The sequence below is a fragment of the Lissotriton vulgaris genome, chromosome 5 (genome assembly GCF_964263255.1).
Source record: "Lissotriton vulgaris chromosome 5, aLisVul1.2, whole genome shotgun sequence".
NCBI lineage: Eukaryota > Metazoa > Chordata > Amphibia > Caudata > Salamandridae > Lissotriton > Lissotriton vulgaris.
The window spans coordinates 1676808819-1676830771 of NC_141693.1; the positions used below are offsets into that span (position 1 = coordinate 1676808819).

At 48.3% G+C, this 21953-nt stretch overlaps 1 protein-coding gene across 3 annotated transcripts in view; it reads right to left on the bottom strand.

Moving 5' to 3' along the window:
- Positions 1 to 21953, bottom strand: part of LOC147716939 (E3 ubiquitin-protein ligase RNF113A-like) — a 419377-nt gene that overhangs the window by 76204 nt on the left and 321220 nt on the right. For all 3 annotated transcript variants that reach the window (XM_086920462.1, XM_086920461.1, XM_086920460.1), the window contains one exon: positions 14988 to 15081. In XM_086920462.1, coding sequence (XP_086776588.1) covers positions 14988 to 15081 — 94 coding nt within the window. The remainder of the gene's footprint in view (positions 1 to 14987; positions 15082 to 21953) is intronic.

The following is a 21953-nucleotide window of genomic DNA, read 5'->3' on the forward strand; positions in this document are numbered from 1 at the left end:
ACCCGCCCATTGTCATTCTGTATGCCGCTGATTGCCACACACAGAATGACAATGGGTCAGTCTGGGCTTGGGTTGGAAAGCAAGCAAATGTCTCTTTTCAACAGAGGGCTATAATTAAACCTGCTTTTAAGCAACAATATTACATTTGGTGTAAACCTTCAGAGGTTTCCTTTCGTAACCACACAGAAAGCAAACAAAGTCCTTTGCATTTAACAATGATGTCTCCAACAGGACAGTCATACTATTCAGACCGGCCATCCTATTTTGTTTCCAGCTGCTACCAATACATGTAGCTGAGAGGGGCGTGGCTTGAGCGCCGAGGGAGATGGCGGCGTGAGCTCGGAGCTCCGTGCCTCTTCCCCACGAGAATCCTGAAAGAGGGGCCGGAGAGCCCGTGTGTGCCCCGGCGCCGATAGAGGGATCAACGGTGACCGGCTGGACGAGATTTGGGCTGCTGGCGGAATCGCAGCGCCGAGTAAGACCGCCGATCGCTGCGGCCGCTGGAGCGGAGGGGCGAACAGTGCCACGCAAGATGGCTGCCGCGGCGGCGCCCTGGAGAACCGTGGGCTGCACAGCAGAATGCACTGCCGGCGCACACTGAGGAGGCGCGGTTGCCGGCAGCGACGATCCCCCACACAGCGAGAGACGATCCTTGGTCCCCGGCCGCGGTGAGCAGCGGGTGCGAGTGGGGACGGAGAAAGCCACCCGGATACGCCGCTGCAGGCGCGGCTTCCGGACAGACTCCTTCGCCGAGAGAGCGAGACCTGGAGCATCGGCCCAGCCCTGAGCGCCGGACAACCCAGCAGGTGAGCGGGGGGCCGCCCTGAGAGGGGGTCCCAGGGAGACGGAGCACGGCGCTGCACATATTAGCCCCCCACCTCCCCCCGCAGCGGAAGCCCGGAGAGCGTGTGGGGACATAACGGAGGAGCCCGTGGGCCAGTGAGGGATCTCTGACGGCGCCAGACTCCCGGTGGCGCGACCAGCCTAACACGCCAATCCAGGGGAGTAAGAGCAATCCTCCACGGCACCCGGGGGTCGGACACCACGGCGGACGCTCCCTCTGGAGCAGTGTTTGAGCAGTAAGACCCCATAGCGCGCAGGACCTGACCGCGCGGCGGAGGCCCGGGGATAACAGGCGGACGAGAAAGGCGAGAGCGGGAGGCCGGCGGCTATGGGGAAACCGAAAGCCAAGGTGGAGGAGGCGGCGACATCGAATGTGGCAGAGGGGGGCCCCGCTGAGCAGACGGACCTGCAGAGATTGCAGGATCGGATCTTGGACGCCATAACGGCCACTAGAGACGCGCTTCATAATGATATAGCGCAGGTGGCGTCGGGGCTGGGCTTGCTTCGAGCGGACCACGACAAACTAAAGGACGGGGTCAAGGATGCTGAAGTGGCGCTCAATGACCTGGCGCCGGCTCACAAGGCGATGGAGAATAAGCTAACGGAGGCCCTGGACCGCATACGCACCCTGGAACGGCGAGCAGAGGACGCGGAAAATAGAAGCCGACGCAGCAATGTGCGGATCGTAGGCGTGCCAGAGACGGAGGGGACGGGGGACTTGGTTGCCTACATGGAGGAATGGCTGAAGTCAGTGGTGGCGCCGGAGGGGCTTTCGCCGTTCTTCACTCTGGAGCGTGCACACAGGGTCCCCTCGGGACCGCCCAAGCCAGGGCTCCCACCTAGACCGATCATAGCCAAGTTGCTGCACCACAAGGACAGAGATTTGCTCCTACGGAAAGCTCGAGAGGATGGCCCTTTCCAGATAGCGAACAGCGGAGTCACACTTTTCCCGGATTTCACCTTTGAGACGCAGAAGCAACGGGCCTCCTTCCTCACAATCAAGAAGGAACTGCGGACTGAAGGGATTGCCTACTCCTTGCTTTTCCCAGCTAGGCTCAGAATAGTGGTGGACGACAAGGCGATCTTCTTCGCAACATCAGCGGAAGCCTGGGACTGGTGGGAGACATACAAGGCCGGGACTGATGGCGCCAAGGCAAGAGAAGAGCGGGAAAAGGAGCTGGAGCGCAAGCCCAAACGGCTGCGGAAATCGAGGAGACTATGGAAACGAGGGCGGGGGAAGCTGGGACCAACGGCCTCCCAGACTGAGGCAGAACGGCAGGCCGCGCTACTGGAAGTCGAGAAGCTCGGTCGAGCGGAGGGCCCTGAATCCAAGGGGGCCACGGACTCGGACACTCACGTATCGGCCTCTGGTTCAGAGTCGGACCTTTCGGGGATTCACCGCACAGAGGGGCCGCTGGTGACACCGCAAACGGCGGACGAGATCCTGAACATATGAACTTCTGTCGATGCAGCATGGGTAATGTTTGAATGACTGGGAGAGGAACCATTGCCTATGCACATAGTGGGGGCTGGGGCACACCGAAGGGTTCAGTGCAGGGTGGTCATGAGGAATGGGGGAGGAGACGGGGAGCAAGGCGGCGCAGCCCCCCTCTGGACGAGGCCGCGCTCCGAAGGCCCTTAAGGCACCCACGGCTACGGCTGTGTAGTTGAGACCTGGGTCATCAGGTATGGGAGTTTGGATGGGGACTGATATTTCAATATTGGGGCCTGTTCTGGGGGAGGGGGGGGTTCCACAGTTGGGGATTGTTTACTTTTCTTGAAGTTGTTGACCCTGGGTGTACCATGGGTAGGGCTGTTGAAATGCTTTGTTTTGTTCAGGAGGGGCACCACCACCGTCGAAGGGCAGGAACTGGAGGGAGTGTTTCGACTGGACCACTGGGACAATGGCTAATGTGAATGGGCTGAACTGTATTACCTGGAATGTCCGGGGCCTACACACTATGCAGCGTAGACCCAAAGTGCATGCCTATTTAGTGCGGAGGGGAGTACACATCGCAGTGCTGCAGGAGACGCATCTTACACGACAAGAGGGGGTGGCGTTACAGAGGAGATGGCGGGGACAGGTTTTTCACACCAGCTACTCGGCCTATGCGCGGGGAGTGCTCATATGGGTTAGAGCGGGCACCCCTTTCCAACTAACGCGCCAATGGGTAGACCAGGACGGGAGGTACGTGGTGGTGGAGGGGAAGCTAGAAGGTAGAGATATTGTGCTGGCTAGTATATATGCCCCAAATACGGACCAATTGGCTTTCCTAGCGACACTGTCAGGGACGCTGGCCCACTCCCTAGCGGGCCCGGTCCTGCTGGGGGGCGACTTTAATTCCATTGCCGACCCCTTGCTGGATAGGTCCCACCCCCCCCCCTACGTGACTCCCCAGTTCATAGGCTATCTAGAGGTAGGAGGGAATGGCAGGAGAGCTGGGAACTAATAGATATCTGGAGAGGGCAACACCCGACTGACCGGGATTATTCATTTTTCTCCGGGCTCCATGATTTACATGTCCGTTTGGACACGATACTCTGCTCCCGGGGGGTGCTGCCAAGCGTCACCGGATCAGAGTATCTATCGAGAACAATCTCAGACCATAACCCGCTCCTGATCCGGCTAGCGTGGATAGCGGAGAAGCCCAGGATCCCGCTCTGGAAACTGAGGCCTGAGACCCTAGAGGACCCCCTCTTCGGGGAGGCCCTAGCGGAAGGAGTGGACTTATATTTCGCGGAGAATGAAGGGACGGCGACCTCTAGAGCGACGGAATGGGACGCCTTTAAGGTAGTGGTGAGGGGTATCTGTATCAAGGATTATGTAGGCGTGCGGAAAGTATTGTTGGGCGACTTGACTAAGGCGGACACTAAGCTTAGAGAGGCAGAGAAAGGGCGGCCCGGACACCCAGAACTCCAGGAGGCTCTGTGTGCGGCCAAGGAGGCAGTGGCCGTTGAAGTGGAGAGACTCCGAGCCTTCGACTACAAGCGATATGTACTGCGCTCCCATGTTGACGGCGATAAGGCGGGCACCCTCCTGGCATGGCTCTCGAACTCCACAAGACGTTGCGCTCCCATACTCCAACTGAGGGACACGGCGGGCGTGGTGCAACACACTCAGCTGGGCATAGTCAACGGCTTCCAGAAATATTACGAGGGCCTATACCAGAGTGCCCCGGGAGACAGGACGGGGCTGGTGGAACCCTTCCTGGCTGACCTGCCCCTACACCGGCTGGAGGCTGACCAGGCGAAAGACTTAGGGTCGGACATTGACGTGGGGGAGATACGATCGGCGGTGCGGCGCATGGCAAGGAACAAATCGCCGGGAATAGACGGACTCCCCATAGAGTTCTATAACAAATATCTGGACGTACTGGCACCGCGGCTCCTGACCATCTATAGAGAGGCCAAGGCGACGGGCCGGCTACCGCAGTCGATGCGGGAGGCATTAGTGGTCCCACTATTGAAGCCCGGTAGGGAGAGTGGCGACCCTGCGTCCTACCGACCACTCTCCATGCTCACCACGGACTATAAGATCCTGAGCTCCATACTAGCGGCGAGGCTCCTGCCTCACATGACGGGGCTTGTACACGGCGACCAGAACGGCTTTATACCACAGCGCAAAACCTCACTGAATATCAGAAGGCTTGTCCGTATCATGGACGGGCTGGACGGCGGGGCAGGGACGGAGCTGGTCCTCTCGGTCGACATTGAAAAGGCCTTCGACAGCCTCGAGTGGGACTACCTCTATGCTGTCATGGAGCGCTTTGGGCTGGGTGCTGATTATATTCACTGGACGAAGGTCCTTTATGCGGGGGCGATGGCAAGAGTGAAGGTGGGTTCGACGGTATCCCTCCGCTACCCAGTGGAGCGGGGCACTCGTCAGGGCTGCTCCCTCTCGCCGCTATTATTTGCGCTGGCTATTGAGCCGCTGGCGGCTGCGACCCGAACGGGGCGGCACACTCGCGGAGTGCGGGCCCGAGACGGACACCATTTCATCTCGCTATATGCCGATGATTTATTGTTGTTCCTCTGCGACGGTGTGGAGGACTTGCAGAGAGCGGAAGCCCTACTGGGGAGCTTCGGAGAGATGTCGGGCCTAAGGGTTAACTGGCCCAAGACGAGCTTGTTCCCGCTACTGGAGGGCGCTGCCCAGCCACAACACCGATCGGAGGCGGCCTGGAACCCTACCTGTATAAAATACCTGGGGGTCCATGTTTATCATAAGCCAGAGGACTTGCTTGAGGGCAACCTGGGGCGGTGCGTACGCGGACTGAAGGGCAGTATGGCCTTCTGGGCCACATTACCACTATCGGTGGCGGGCCGGATTTCCCTACTGAAGATGGTTGCCCTGCCGAGATTATTGTATTATTTCCGGACGCTCCCAATCTGGCTACCTGGCTCTTTCTTTAGACAACTTAAATCTCAGATTACGGCGTTCATTTGGGGAGCGGGACGGTGCAGAGTAGCGCTGGCCACGCTTTCTCGCCCGAAAGATGAGGGGGGTCTAGCGGTGCCGGACTTTGAGCTCTATTACCTAGCTGCCCAACTGCAAGTCTTCACGCAGGAGGTAGCAAGGGTGTTCCGGGGCCCAGAGGACGAAAGCTTACGAGGGACGCCCAGACATGTCCTGGCATATGTAACCCTCCAACAGCGGCTGGACAGTCGGGATTTGTCGCTGGAGCAGCGCACGTACCGACAATGCTGGAACCGGGCCCAAAAGAGAGCAGGTATCCAGCACCCATATGCGCCTGAGATCCCCCTGGGCATGCTAACGGCCTTACCACATGGCGGCGACTGGTCGCACCTACAGGAATGGGAGGAAGCAGGAATACAGGTGGTTGGGGACCTATTTGAAAATGGCGCACTGCTCCCATTCCAGGAGTTGATAGAACGCTTCGGCATCCCGAGAGGGGGATTTCTGCTGCATGCAGCCGTAACCAGGGCGATGCAGGCCCAATGGGGTACGGGACTGGAGGAACCTGGGACGGCAGCGGCGTGCCAGTACACCATGATGGCGGCGGGCACGATCAAGGTGGTAACGTGCCTCTATAATCGAATGATCAGAGAGAATATCCCTGCACTCGCGTCCCTCAAAGCCAAATGGGAAGCGGACCTAGGAAGGGAAATACCTGACACAACGTGGGAGCAAATTGTCCGTAGGGCTCGCAACAGCACAAGGAACGCTAGGTTTCAGCTAATCCACTACTATGTGTTGCATAGGGCGTACATGACCCCGGGCAGAATCAGGCGGTATTTTGGAGATGAGACAGCGGCCTGCCCTCGGGGCCTGGAAGAGGGGGCCGAACTAGTGCACATGCTGTGGGCATGCCCGGCCCTGCGGGATTATTGGCAGGACATAGGAGAGGTGCAGAATGAGGTGACTGAAAGATCCATAGAATACGGTCCAGCGGAATGTCTTTTGCACTGGTTCCCCCATACCCCCAAGAATAAACTCACGAGTAAGTTTATAGACATGGGACTGATGGTGGCTAAGAGGGAGATCACTAAGAACTGGAAAGCGAGAGTGGGGCCAACTCCACGGAGGTGGCGGCAGGAATTTCTGAAATGGGCCACGGCTGACAGCACACATAGGTACCAGCTTGCGCGTAGGACCCCTAGCCCAACAGCAGCTGACACTGCGACCTCATGGGAAGTAATGGTGCAGGCACTCAGGGACAGCGAGGCTGATGATGAGGGGGAGGCTCCCGGGGCGGATGGGACGGAGGAGGCGGGCTGAGGCCCTAGGACCAGCAGGGGGGATGACACTAGCAATCCAGGAATGGTCGCAACGAGACCTCAGGCAGGTGGTGGTGGGTGGGACGGGTTGGGGGGGGGGAGTTTTGGGCTTTGCGCAGGGACGGGGAGTTGGGGATTAGCGCGTAGTTAAGTAGGACTATAAAAGTAGTCATGCACAATAATCCGGACATTGACCACTCCTCCATATTGAACGTCAGGTATGGACGAGCAGAGACATCATCGCCGCCCAACCCCCGGGGTGTGGGCATGACGGCTGTGTACAGATTGACGAAGCATGTTGTAAGTCTGCTACATTTTATGATGATACTTCTATGTGTAACGACCTGTACAGGTATGGCTACAATGAAAATTATTTCAAAAAAAAAAAAAAAAAAAAAAACAATACATGTAGCTGAAAATGTATTCTGTGAAAAAAGTCTACTGAGAGAGTAATGGCAGCCGTCCCGGATGTGGAGGTTCGATAATGTGGCAGTAGTTCTCCCAATCTAGAAGAGGTGCCCAGTTCCAGCTTCTCTTTTACATTACTTTGAAAAAAGCGGGAGAGCAGGAGACTACTGGAGTGCCCAGACGGTATATTATTTATTTTGCAGTTATATACAGCGCAAACTTGATCCAAAGGCAGTACAGCGCTTAACATGAGCATCTGCTATATAAGTTCCCGGGAGAAGAGGTGATTTGCCCAGAATCACAGGCTGTTGAGACAAGGCTGGAACTCGAACCCGGTTCATCACTAGGCCTAGGCAGAAGTCGTAGAATTTCACTCTGTTGAATCCCACAGAGTTAAAAAAAATTCCATGAAATTTCACAGGGTTCTGTAAATGGCATAAAAATGCTAATCACACTGTCACTTTGCACCGGTGGTACGTTTTGTGCTCAAAAATCCGTGCGAACAGTAGCATGCGGTGCGAACGTGCGTGTCAATTTTGTTTTGCATGCTCCTGCCTAGCTTTTTCTCCCTGCTGCTTTTGTTTCCCAACTTTCTAACCCACCCAAGCTAATCATCCACTTTCCAGTTACTAGAGTATTATAATAACTGCATGAACATTAGATTTGGGTCTATATATGGAAAGGATGAGGTGGACTGGGTGTTTATAGAACGAGTGTACTATGCAGCACAATCTGGCTGGATGCAGAATACCTATTGTGGGCTCTCCAAGAACTTACAGGGACTTACAGCCCACCTGTAGCTCACCATCGGCTGGCTTTATTATTTCTCTCATTTACTTTTTCTTATTTAATGTCTTTACTTGTCCCATCCTGTCCATCTTCTCTTTGTCCTCTGTGTGATTGGCTGTCTTCCAACCTTCTCTTTTAGTGAACTCCCTTTTTTTTTAGATGCTTTATGAGAATGCATTTTTTTTTATCCCTCTTCCTTGTGTGCTTCTCCCCCTGCCAAATACTCACCGTTCCACTACAGCACTCCCTGTTGCTATCTCCCCCGTGTTGCAAGCTCTCTTCATGCCTCTTCATCTGCCAAGCTCCCTAGCCCCACCATGATTGATGCCTTTTTTTAATGCAACTAACAACAAAGCCAATAGGTCTGGCTTGTTGCAGGTGTAACGTTACTTGTTGTGTTATATATCTGGATACAATGACAAGAGGCAAAATACCAGTCAGGCGGTATACTATACTAAGCACAGATTTTTAGCTTAGGTGTTTTAGGCCACGCCCTTAATTACATCACACAGACCCCCCAATTTTTTCATCCCACTTAAAGCCCTGGGAAACACACCATGTCAGAGTCACCTCATGGCCTGGCACTGTGCATCATGCATGACTCAGATTGCATATGTGCAAGGGCATGGTGAACCCTTTCCTGCCCCACGCCTTGCTTTAGGAACTAGAGCAGGGGTGACGTTCTTGATGAGCCTCTTCTGTCTGCAACTCTGCAGACAAAGGCTCACCTCGTAATTAATATGAAACGGTGGGTGAATGAGTAAGTGAAGGGAAGGGTGGATGGCTGGATAGATTAGTGAATGGATGGATAATGAAAGAAAGGATGGATCTATGTGAGTGAAAGAATGGATAAGAGAAAAGCTAAAAAGATGGATGTATGGGTGGAAGGATGGATGGGTAGAAGGGTGGATGGATGAGTGATAGGATGGATGGATGAGTGATAGGATGGATGGATGAGTGATAGGATGGATGATGGGCGAGTGAAAGGGTGGATGATGGGCGAGTGAAAGGGTGGATGATGGGCGAGTAAATGGGTGGATGGATGAGTGAAATGATGGATGGATGGATTGATGAATTGACAAGTGAAAGGGTGAATGGATCGACGGATGAGTGAAGGGTGGATGTATGGATGGATGAGTGAGTGAAAGGGAGGGTAGATGGACAAAAGGATGGTTAGATGAGTGAAGGAGTGAAAGGGTGGATGGATGACTGATAGGGTCAATGGATGGATTCATGAGTGGATGAGTAGCTGGATGGGTGGAAGGAAGGATGGCTAAATGAAAGGGTCGATGGTGAGAAAGGGAGGATGGATGGATGGATGACTGAATGGGTGGAGGGATGAGTGACTGGGTGGATGGATGAGTAAGTGAAAGGATGGCTTGATGGGTGAAAGGTTAAAAGGCTGGATGGATGGATGGGTGGATGGATGGATGGATGGATGGACAGGTGGAAGAGCGAATGGATGAGTGTACCAATGGATAGAGTGAAAGGGTGGATGGATGGATGAGTGAAAGGGTGGATGGAGGGATGGATGTGTGAAATGATGGATGGAAGAATACATGATGGATAGGTTTGCAAATGGTTGAATATGTTTGGATATGGATGTGCTTAATTATTCACTATTGCGCGACCTCCTTTGATGTGTCTGTAAAACTTACCTTTTGTCCCGATGTTTTGTCCTGAATTTTGACCTCCTGTCCCTAATTTTGGCCCTTTGTCCTAAATTTTTACACTCACCATACTGAATTTGCACCCATGCCAGTTGGTCACCCTACGCCGAGCTGCAGGGACAGGCTTGAAGCCAGCAAGCCGGGTGCATGTCAGAGGTTAGGGCCTCGTGAGATGAGGAGGTCTGTGGGTAAAAGCACCTCGTAGAGAAACAGAACCATGCAGCAAAAAAAGACACACAGGAGCCAGCAAAAATAAACAGAGAGACGGTAAGAAGGCACCTTAAGGGGACAAAAGGCTGCTCTGCAACCCTGGCGCAATGCAAACACGCATAAGCAACTGTAAATAAGAGGGCTTGCCTTGCTTTTGGCAAAACGGAGGAGAGTGTCACGAAAAGAAACTAACAGCTGACCCTGCTCTCGCGATGGGGTCGGTTGCGATTCCCGTCATGGGATTTGGAGTGGCGTTGTGTAGGATTTGCAGCAGATCAGTTTGGAAATGCTTGCACTTCTCCTGTGATGTAACAATAGCCTCCGTATTGTGTGGGGCCCGAGAGAAAGGGAAAGAGTGAGACAGACTATTACTATTACATTACCATAGTCTCGCCTGGACTATGGTAATGTTCTTTTTCTGGGAGCGGGCAAAGAAGTTATCCGGAAATTACAAACGGTCTAGAACATGGCAGTCCGTCTTCTGTGTAAATTACTTTATAAATCCTCCACATCCCTGCACCGTCGTAGCCTTCACTGGCTATGCATTAACAATCGCTGTAAATTCAAGGCTCTTTGTCTTGTACATAAAATTAACACTGGCAAGGCCCCCCAGAATTTGATATCTCTTATTCATCCGTACCTTCCTTCCCGCACTCTTCGCTCATCCAGTCAACAAACTTCTGATCCCCAGGACGAAGAGAGCTAGAATGGGAGGTCGATCTTTTGCTTTTCTGGCCCCATCCCTTTGGAACTCTCTCCTTTTGTCTATTCGGATTGAATCCAACTATCTAAAGTTCCGAAGAGATGTTAAAACGTGGCTTTTTGATCTATAATCTTTGCAACTGTACACCTTCCTCACTGGTTTAGCGCCGGGAAACCTCCGGGTAGCTGTGCGCTCTATAAAATTAAATATAAATAAAATAAAAATATAAAATAAATAAATAAACAGAGAGAGAAAGAGAGAGCGAGAAAGAGAGAGACGAGGAGAGCGAGAGAGAGAGACTGCAATCGTGTTTGCTGGCCCGGGAGTGGTGCGTGCGGTTAGATTTGAGCAATCACCCTTACATCATATCTTAATAATGGATTATATTATCTGTGTTTCCGTTTTTATGGGTGGCTTATACATACGTTTGTTGATGTTTGATGTGTTGGATTGTCAATTGACCTGGGCCAAGATAGCCAGGCAGGGTAGCCACAGTGGCCTACTTAAATTTTTAATATTACATGGGCTCAAATCAATGTAGGCCTTGAAAGGTGTATGCTATAAAGGTGATCTTGCATAACAGTCTCAAGCATGGGTGCATACCCATCCCGTTATTGTTCTCACTGTTTATACATGATAACCTTCTACCCTGTCGAAAGATAATGGTAATAATCCAATAATCAATGGTGCACCAATCAACTCCCTTCTTTAAGCTGATGACTTGGTCATTAACTATCATACACCCATTGTTCTGCAATGGCAACTGAAGGCTCTAAAACTTTACGGCGTAATCATGAACTTACTATAAATAGAACCAAAATGAAGGTCATGCAGTCCAATTGGCATGTTTTCAACATAATAATTGAAAGAATAACATTATACAAGTATCAAGGTGAGAAATAAGAAGCACCCATGATGAATTTGACCAGATATTCATTTTTTTTCGTGGTGCATGTGGGAGAGTAAGGTCTGCTTCCTATGGTTACCCCCACTTTTTGCTGTGATTCTCTGGTTTTTCGACTTTAGTGTGGCTGTGGACCTGCTAATCAGGCCCACAGCCCAGCTGTTCTCTCTCTAAATTAATATCATGTACTTTAGGTACATACCAGATTGGTTACTGGGTCACCCTTGTGCGCCCCTGTATAGTGTACCATAGGTACCCAGGGCATAGGGGCACCCTAGGCCTACCAGGGGCTGCAGCATGTATTGTGCCACCACTGGTTTGCCTCCCAAACTGACACCACAGGTCTGTTCACACAGCCGGGGTAAGGTGGTGTAATCACCCCTTACTTAGATATAGTATACCTATATCTATATATGCATATAGACACATATACACCTATAAGTCACTCCTATGGCAGGCTTTGACAATCCTGGAGGCAGAGTGCTTGGTTTTATGTGAGAGGGTGCCCTAGCATGAGCTGAGCCCCTCTGCAGCTTTCGGAACCATCTCCTTATAGCTGTTCTATGATATAGCCATACCATATACTCTTAAGTGCATTATAATCCCCGTGGTTAATGTTAACTTTGGTTTGGCTTAATCAAAACATGTCGTGTAAGGTGTCAAACACTTTGGAATACTACCCCCGCCAGTTCCGGCGGCGGGGATAGCATTCCACCCTTCTAGAGGGAGAAGACATGTTGTTACTGGTTTACCCGGTTAAAGTTAAACAGAGCCTCAGCATCACAAAATGGATGCTGCTGCCACAGACACGAGTCTGTCCTCCTGCTGCTGAACGAAACTTCGGCAAGGAAGGCCTGGACAATAGGTTTCCTGCCCAGGGAGGTGCTGGCACCTCCCCAGACAGGCTCTAGGTGCTCCATGCATTTCCCAGTTCAAACCGGTTGCTGGGGCACTCAGCCCCAGCTCTGGCGCGAAACTGGACAAAGGGGAAGGGGTGTAACCACCCCCACCCCAGGTCCACACATAGGAGGGACCTTAAAGTTAGTCCAACCCCTAAACTTAGTATAAGTATAGGATCCCACTCCCTAGGACTTTAGATTACCCTGGACGAAACTCTGAAACATATATCCTGGACCTTCGACGTTCCATTTCGACTGGAAGATGGAAGACATCTCGCTTGTGGTCAAGGAGTAACCACCCTGTTCAAACAGGCACCAACAGCAACTTTGCCGGTCTGCATTTTTGAGGCTCCCGCCAGATCCCGAAGAATCTGCGACACAAGACACAGACTTCCATTCATCTCTGACCCCGACCCTCGTTCACAGCAAAGCTGAGACCCGTGGCTGACACAAGAGACGTGGGACCAGAACTCCTGGACATCTCCATTTTGCAAGATGCACCTACTTCCCGAGGTATCTCAAAGTTGTGCATTGGGGTGCTTGAAACCCCAGCACCGAGCACCATTTGCACCAAAGCTCAGAGGCCCACACTCCACAAGTGTCTCGTGGGCCCCGCTTTTGCATTTCAGCTCGACGTGTCTTCGCAGTTCCTTGCCCGTTGGCTAGTGAGCCCCCCGAAGACTTTTCTTTGAATCTAACTTGCTTTCCTGGTTGCTCCAGGCTTGCTCCAACTTCCCTGCAAAGGATAAGTTCCCCAGACCTTGCTGGTCTACACCGAAGCCCATCTCGACATCTTGCGTGGGTTGCGTTTGCCAAGACTTGTTGGGTCCACTCCGGATACCGACACCGCAGTCAACTAGATCCTTCGTGGGACAGCTCGAATCCAGCTCCTGATCGTTGTCGACGCCTCCTGGTCCTCGTGGCTGAAGAGACAAACTTCACCTTTTCACCAGAAATCACCCGACATCTGGTGGTATCTTCCTATCGCCACCCGGGTCACTGGCAAGTGGCCCAGACTCTGTCCCTTCAGCTTTCAGGTTCTACAGATCTTCGATCCACCCTTGGATCCACCCTGACACTTTTCCTCTGGTCGCCTGCAGCACTTCTTTGCAGATCTCCATTGAAATAGACGACGAAACCCGACACCAAAAGAGACCTATGCACCCGCCTTCCTTGGGTGAGGTAACACGAGTACTCTGGAAGTCTCGAGGGTATTGGCCCTCCTAGTGTCTAAGTCTAAAAGGGTTCCATTGTTGTTCATTTAGAAGTGTCCCTAAATTGTAAATTTGTAACTTGCTCGTTTCCCATAGAAAGTCAATGGTAACCCGCGCCTGTGTTTAGTCACTGCACGGGTCTCCCGTGGGCCTCCTACATCCTAACCTTTGGTTGTTTATAGTAGCCCCAGCGATTCCACAGGCCCCAGGCCTGCTTTCTAATTCTCACATGGTTCTTATACCACAATTTTAGTACATGGTTTGAGAGGTCCCTAGGGCAAAACGTATACTGGGCAACTTATTGTATGCGAATTAAGTAACTTGTATTGTACTTTTACCTCGGACCTCATAAAGAGTGCAGAGGGGTTGTGTTTAGAATAAATACATATATATTTGATATATACCTTGTGTGGTGTGCTTTTATTTGGTACGCAAGGGATTATAATTGGTAAATCAACTTGCTTAATTCGCTCTCTGAAGTCTTAGCCTGAAGACTGCTCGTCACTGCTACCCCTAGGATAGCTTTCTATAAGGTTGACTTTACAACCGCCATCAATAAGGGTCGATTAGACTGGTGCAAGGTGCCCAGTAGAACTAGTGGACATCATATGCCAGGCTAACTTCTCACAGTGCAAGTGTGATTGGCTGGTTTGTGTAGATCCAACATCAAATATGAAATGTACACATTCACACCAATATTAAAATCTTATTTGACAAATGTGGCACTGATTGTTACCTGTGATCCACCACCTTTGTTTTTAGAAACACCAGCAGATTTAATTTGTTTTGACAGTAATGTGCTAAATAAAATTATGAATATGCAGATTATGGTAGGAGACGAAGCATTATGCCTCAAATTAGGCCTGTGCTTCCTATTTCAACTAACCAAGTAGCCATTATAAAGTTAATATATCAACATTATCAAAGTCAGTGAATACATCCCTGGCAGGCAAATGTATTTAGATTCATGTAAAAGCAACGTACTATTAGCATGTAAATCAGGAATATATGTAGAGGCATTATTCTTCAAGTATGGAATTTTGTTCAAGTCCAAGCTGCTACAAAAGTGGATAGTAGTAAAAAGGCTACTGAATTAACAAGCAATATAATTGTCATACGGTACAGATCTGTCATTATAAAAATAAAATAACAATGAAACATTAGTATAATGTAGAAGAGGGGCCTGGGATGACATCCTATCTAAGAAATGTACCAAATCCCAACTTGTGTCACAAACCTATATTATTCAGAGTGGGAGTTGCTTAGTACAACAGAGTCTACATATCAGTGGTTGGGGCAAATATCTTGAGCAGTGTCATTCTCTGCAGAGACCCAATTTATGAGCCAGTCTTGCTCCTTTGTCCAGCTTTAAAAGAAAATGAGGGTACAATATCTTAAAACGTCTCTCCTTGCTCATTTGGACAAACTCCTTAATGGTACATCACTTTGTCTGTATTCTATCTAATGTCACAAACAGTAAAGTATCTCACAAGGACATTAAATCCTTTCAGTAATCTTTAAAGAAAGTAAATCAGTGCGCACAATGTTAGGACTTTTCTTGTGGCGAAAAAACGGATTACCTCCAGTCTTGAGACCAGAGCAACTCACTTTGTGATAACTGGGCTCTTGAAGGACCCTCTGCATATGAAGCACTTGAAAGGAAGATCCTCTTCATCACTGCTCACCTCATAGTTTTCATCGTCTGCAAAAATAAAAAAAATGAAATAACATGTGAACACACTTATGGTCTTCTTGTCACCAACAATCTGCCCATTCAGTGCTTCCCAAGCCACCTCCTTCGCATTATACTAAGACTACAATTAAATGTTTTCTAAGTATCCAATAGTCCTCAATTGTTAATTAAGACAGTGTTACACTCATAAAGTAGCCATGTTTCTGCATTCAGGTGGCATCTAGGAAGAATTGGGGAACTCCATCTTGTACAAGCCAAAGGGCAGGATGACTTGAGCTATCAAACTCATGAGAGGAACTGAATTGTGAGGACAGACAAATAGCCTGATAATCTGCCAAGGAGCCATATCCGTTCCAAAATCAGAATGGCCAATAGAGTATGTCCTGTGAATTTATATGGATTTACTCAATTTAATTACATATACTACATTTTAATTATATATATTAACGCTATATTACAGTTGAAAGAATGTGTATGTAGTTTAACACCAATATCAGAGATTGTAAATGTCTGGACAACAAATATAGAGTAAGGAACCATTTTTGTAAACAGCAGACCTCCAGCTTAGTTATGTACCACATCCTGTAAGGGATAATCGCACAAAATCCATGCACTTCGAATGTATTCCAAAGTGCCAGCAACTGAATTCAAAATATAAGACCAATTCAGAGCTCTCAATAGGACAGGCTAGTGGACATCAGCTATATCACCCAGATGGTGCTTGCAAACCCTTGAACTTATGCCTTGCAACTGCTTAAAACATTTCTAGAAGATGGACATTTATGAACATCGTTGAAACATTAGAAGTCATATCGTATAAAAAAAAAATTAAAAAAAGAACAGCAAAGGCTTAGGAAAGCAATGTTTGCAAATTATGTTTAAACATGGCAGACATCTCTCCGGTAGGCTCCCGTTTGAGCATCCTTAAAGAGACTATTGGTGCCAGAATGAAAGACCATTGGTGCAGTGGTGTCACCTAATAGGAAACAGCGTATGATGGGGAACAAAATGCTGGCTTACATTCTGGTAAGTTTAATGAAGATACTGCAGAGAGTGGGATGATGGCATCCTCCTCAAATGGCATAATGTCACAGAGCATCAGATGACAGCCAAGATTGACTCAGATCAGAACTGTTGATTGACGGCTCTGGCAGGGTCATCGGTTGAGAGGCATCCAGTAAGTAGCCCTGAGAGAGTGAACGTGGGGTGTGAGAACTAAGTAGATCAGGGCAAGTTGCAGAACTTTAGTAGAAGTACAGGCATCACAAATGGTGGTGCAATACATCAGGTCATTGGGACCAAGACCGGATTTGCCTGCTGATAAACCAGAAGAGACCACTTACAACAGAGCACACAATACAGGAGATGTGCACTGAGTGTTGCTAAAAGAAAGAGGAACCTAACTCTGAGAAATGATTATACCCTGGAAAACTGGCACTGCAGCAAAGCGGTACCAAGATAGTCATCGCGGCTTTATTGTGGGCACAGAGACCAACATAAAGCTCATCAAATAAGGGGAAGTCACATTCAATGTTCTTAGGCAACTAATGGGAATCGTTCTGGAGGTTTGATGCCTCAACTCATAGAGAGAAAATCTACCCCTTTCACAGGAATCAGCCCCAAAAACCTCATACTGACCCCATTAGAATGGACCAGTGAGCACAGCAGCATTGGGGTTCTGAAATCTCAAAGATGCTCTGCAAGTAAGGCCATGTCCAACATGTCACATCATGCAGATAACTCATCTATCCAATCCCTCTCTCAGTGTAGGAAAGTGCCCCTTTTTTGACATGGTCACCCCCACTTATTGCCTGGTACATGATGTGATTTCAACTGGAAGTGCACTGGGATCCAGCTAACCAGGTCCCCAGTGCCAGATGTCTTTCCCTCAAAACTGTACAATTGTATTCACAATTTGCAATACCTTTAGCACTCACCGTAAGTCCCTAGTAAACGGGACCCCTGTTACCTAGGGACTGAGGAACTAAAGTGGGTCTCCTGGGTCTGCAGCATGAGTTGCACCACCCTAAGTGACCCCTCAACAAACTCATGAGGCTGCCAATTGGAGGCTGCATGTTTTGGTGCAGACAAAAGTGAAAACACAACATGACACACATTCCTGTGTACTATGTCCCCTAACACAATTCATGAAATATATGTAAGTCAGCATTCCTGCAGGGTGTCTTATATTATACAAGAGGACATGTCTGCATGAGCAGATATGCCCCCTGCTGGTCAGTTCCATTGCTGCCAGTACAAGTGATCAATGAGCCTTTAAAATCCATGTGCTGGACACTGGTGAAAAAGAGTTCTCTGGCTACATGATGGCTTCACTGATAATAGGGATGTTTGGTATCAAACATCTTGTATTTGCAAACCCACCCTAATTCCAGTGGTGAATTTGCGAGTACATGCACCCAGAGGGCACCTTAGAGGTGCCACCTGAAAACCTGCCAGGCCCTGGTGTGATGGTTGACTAGTCTATGCCAAACTGCCACCAGAGACAGATTTCTGAACACTCAGGGTGAGGGCCTCTTCTCTCAGGAGGTCAGAAACAAAGCCTGCATGAGAAGAAGGTATTCACACCCCCTCCCTCAGGCTGATCTGCTGATAAGCAATCCAAGGCAAGGGAGCGTCAAAGAAGGCCTGCCTTAAATATGCAAATCTGGTTCCTCTCACAGGAGAAGAAGCCGACTCCCTTTGTCCCGAGGCCTGTGCACCTGGACAGGTGGGAAAATTAGCTAGTCAGGTAGGCGTGCCAACCCTAGGCTAGTACCACCCCTAAGATGGCCTAATCTGACATTTTCAGAAGTGGCCATCTTTGTGATGGCAAACTTAGGAATTTTAGGACAGGGTTATGCCCACTTCCTAAAGGAAGCAGTCATATATGGCACAGTGACCACAAGGTGCAGAAGTACATTTGCAGCTACCCTACACTCCCCTAACGTCCTTACATTCAATATTTAGGGGAAACCCTGGCACCAGAGAAACAGATCCTGCCGACCTGAAAGAACAAGACGGAAGTGAAGAGTCGAAACTGCAAGAAGTGAAGAGTCGAAACTGCAAGAACAGAAGACCCTGCAACTGACTTGGCGCCAACCCTGCTGACCTGCCTGCACCAAAAGACAACTTGTCCTGCAGCTGTTGAGTCCCAAAGCCTGGGAGACCTGCCAGCATATCACACAGGAACCAAGACCTCCAGAAAAGAGCCGGACCTGCTTCCTTGCACCCGGTCGGCAAATAAAGACTCCTAAGATTATTGTGACTGTAGAAACACGACACCTGCAGACACTACTGCACCCGTCGCTCCAAGAAGGAGTGGAAGTGGGCCAACAGTGTCACCGTGGTTCCCCAGCCCTCCAGAGACTTAGTCCACCTGGCTTTGCCAGCAGTGAACTCTCCAACATTGCTCGCAGCCTCTGCACGCAGGCCCCCTCTACTGTGATTGCTCCCAGTAAGGAAAACCCAATGCTTAACCCCTTCAATGCTCATGACGGAACGGTTCCGACATATGCATCGGTTGAGCTGTGCTCATGACGGAACCGTTCCGTCATGACCACGCCCGTTTTCATTAGGGCTCAGCACCGGCGGTAAATCTGCACCGCACGGATGTAGTTAAAGACACCTCTGGCCTTCCAATGAAAGCCTGCAGCCTCTTTACGCAAAGACTGGTAGAGTAACATGGGGCACCTGATGCTGTTTTGCACCCCTGCACCCGGCTACCCTAGTGCCGCTGGTTGTGTTCTGCTGGTGCAGCCTTGGACCTTGTCCACCACTCACCTAAACTCCTGGATACTGGTCCCATAAGTCGATGTACTGTACCTGAATGCCGCATTTTCCTCCCATAAGATAATGTTGCAGTTTCTGAATATTGCACTAAGCGCCCAATTTTTTATTACAAAGGCATTTCTATTGAAAAACATTCTTACCTTGAATTAATTGGTTCTGGTGCATATATACATATATATCCACAGCAATCTTCACAACCTCCTAGACGACGAAATAAAGAGACGGACTCCACAGTTTTCAGGTTAGGCAATGTTTTTATTTCCTAAAACCTCTCAACAATGACGCGTTTCAAGCATCTAGTGCTCTTGATGCCAAATGAGCACCGCTCCAGCTTTACTTTTTTAATGTTTTATTCACCCAATTGCACACTCCTCCTGTGAGTCACATGACTTTATCCATAGACAGTGAAGATATACTTCTAAGAGAATTTTACATCGGATTGCACACATTATACTTGTCTTTTTTGTTGGATATTGACAAAAATGTTTGTTAGGCTGTATGAATACAGCTTTGTATCAAAACTAACTTCTAGCAATACATAGGAAGTTAAATACCACAATAAGTAAAAAACGGTAAACATTTGAGTAATTTCATATGTATATATTTTTTTTTTCTCCAAAGCACCCTCGATTCGAAAATGCACTCCAAACTAGCTTATTGTTGGCTATAGAACCAACCTTGCACATGAATAAATGCAGTTCCGCCTCGAAAATATTGCTGGTGTTGGAGTGCGCTTTCATCTCGAGGATGCTTTGTGTAAAAAAAAAAAAAAAAAAAAAAAATATATATATATATATATATATATATATATATATATATATATATATATATATATATATATATATATATATATATATATAAAGATACGTGCTATTTTTATGAATTGGTGTGGATCCTTGAGTCATATGTCTCCCTTATTGACTATTATGTGTATTTTTGAATGTATAACACTCCTCTCTGATAAGTCTAAGGCTGCTCGACCACACAACCCCCTAGAAGAGCATCTAGGGATTGCTAGAGCGAGCCCCTGTCCATTCATATGAGAACCCCTGGACTCTTTGCATAATATATATAGGTCTCATTTTGATATTTCATATAAAGAGGAAGCTTCCTAAACTCATGTTAACATTACCTTCACATTATACACCTCAATTTCCTCTCCTCACCACCAAACTATATCCATATTTCTCTACATGCAGCATCTCTACTCCTTCCTTCCGTTGTCACACGTAGTCCATAGAACAGAGGCCCTTTTCTTTCCTTCCCCCGACCTCTTGGTGCCCCTTTTTCATCCTCATTGTCCTCTTCTAGCCCTTTAGCTTGCCCTTTGTGTACCAATCTCTCTGAGAGATCATGTCCACTTAGGCACCAAGGTATGGCACACAGGTATCTCCTATTTGAAAGAGACCCAACTGAAAGAAACACAATAGACCTCAAATCATATCAGGACGCATGGATTCTCTTTGAAGACAACAATTTCGGTTTTAAAGTTTTATCTGTAGATGGTGATTAGGGAAAAGGTGGCATAAATCTGAGTGTAGCCACTGCTGCAGTCATTGCTTGCTGCATTGTTTTATGCCTGACAAAATGAATAAAAGTAAATATACGAATAAAAGAAATTATGTCAAAAATGCATATTGAAAGCTTTAGTCTTACACAAGCATTATATTAGAGCGTTTATCTACTGAAAAGAATTCTGAGCAGGAGGAACAACACTGAAAGAGAAAGACTTGAGGACCATAATAGAAATCCTTTTTATTAATAACCACAAGAATTATTCCAGCAGGATCCTGAATACTTCAAAAGCATAATGAAGGTTGAATATGCAGATAATTTACTTTGACAGAGCTTGGAACAGTACAGTCTCTTTAGGACATACAGCCTTGCAGCCCCAAAAAACCTGTGAACTTAGGTCAACCCCTAGTTGTCTACTGAAGCGCTTATAGACAACTGCCATGAAGTGGAGCAGGGTGACTCAGTCATCAATGACCAAGATCCCCAAGACGGAAACCATTATTCAGCTAAGAAAATTTCTTTTGTGGAATGACAGCCTTGTTATGTAGTGGATGCTAGTCCTAAAGCATAGGTCATATTACCTGCAAGCTCATTTTAGATTCTGTACTCTACATACTGATAAACTTCAGCAATAAAACTGTTACCCAATGATGGTGCAGGAATCACATTACCTCTCACAGTTTTCCCTATGGTCTAAATAGGATACAGCTCAACTAGATTTTGATAAAACAATCGTATGCATCAGACAATCTATTAATCTACAGTTTATTTAGAAACTGGAGCCTGACCTGAGACCAGCCTTAAAACAAGGCCAAAAGCTATTTGCTTTCCCACCCCCTTACATCTCAAGAGCATGATTGAGGCAAGGTATTATCCGAAAGTCTGCTTAACATCCAATGAATGGAAAGACTGTCCCAAAGCATATATAGTTATTGTACAATATGCAACATACAGTGTCACAAAAAATAGCATTCACATTTAAGACGTAGGCAGAAATGAAGGTAATAATCACCGCTGTCAAGCACCTAGTCTTCCAGATAACCCTGACGGGCAGATAGCAGTCCGTCTGATTGGCTCACACATTCCCTTGACACTCTTATTCCTGCCAAGTTGTCCCACAGTTGTAGAACCCAGTTGAGCCCATGGTTCAATAACAATCTGGCTCAGGCCAGAAAACTTGCAAAGCCCTGAAATAGGCTTGCAGACGCAATATGACCCAGTCCTGAAAGTACAATATTGGGTGGCCATCAAAAAATGCCATGAGTCCATTCAGAAAGAATGAGCTGATTATTTTACGAATAAAATTAAAAATAGCAGCAATCCTGCAAAATGTATCTTCTCCTTACTTAAGGGACCTCACATCTTCAGGGAAACCTAACACATTCCCCCTCTCTTCCAATCAGGAATGTGAGGCACTGGCCGTATTCTTTATTAAGAAGCTTGAGAACATATACAAAACATTTCCGCACACTTCAATCATAGCAGGCCCCCCATCTCAGCCTAGCACCGTCCCTTGACTCTCCACTTTTCCTGCACTCTCCAAAGAAGTCATGTGCAACATTTGCAATAAAATTAAA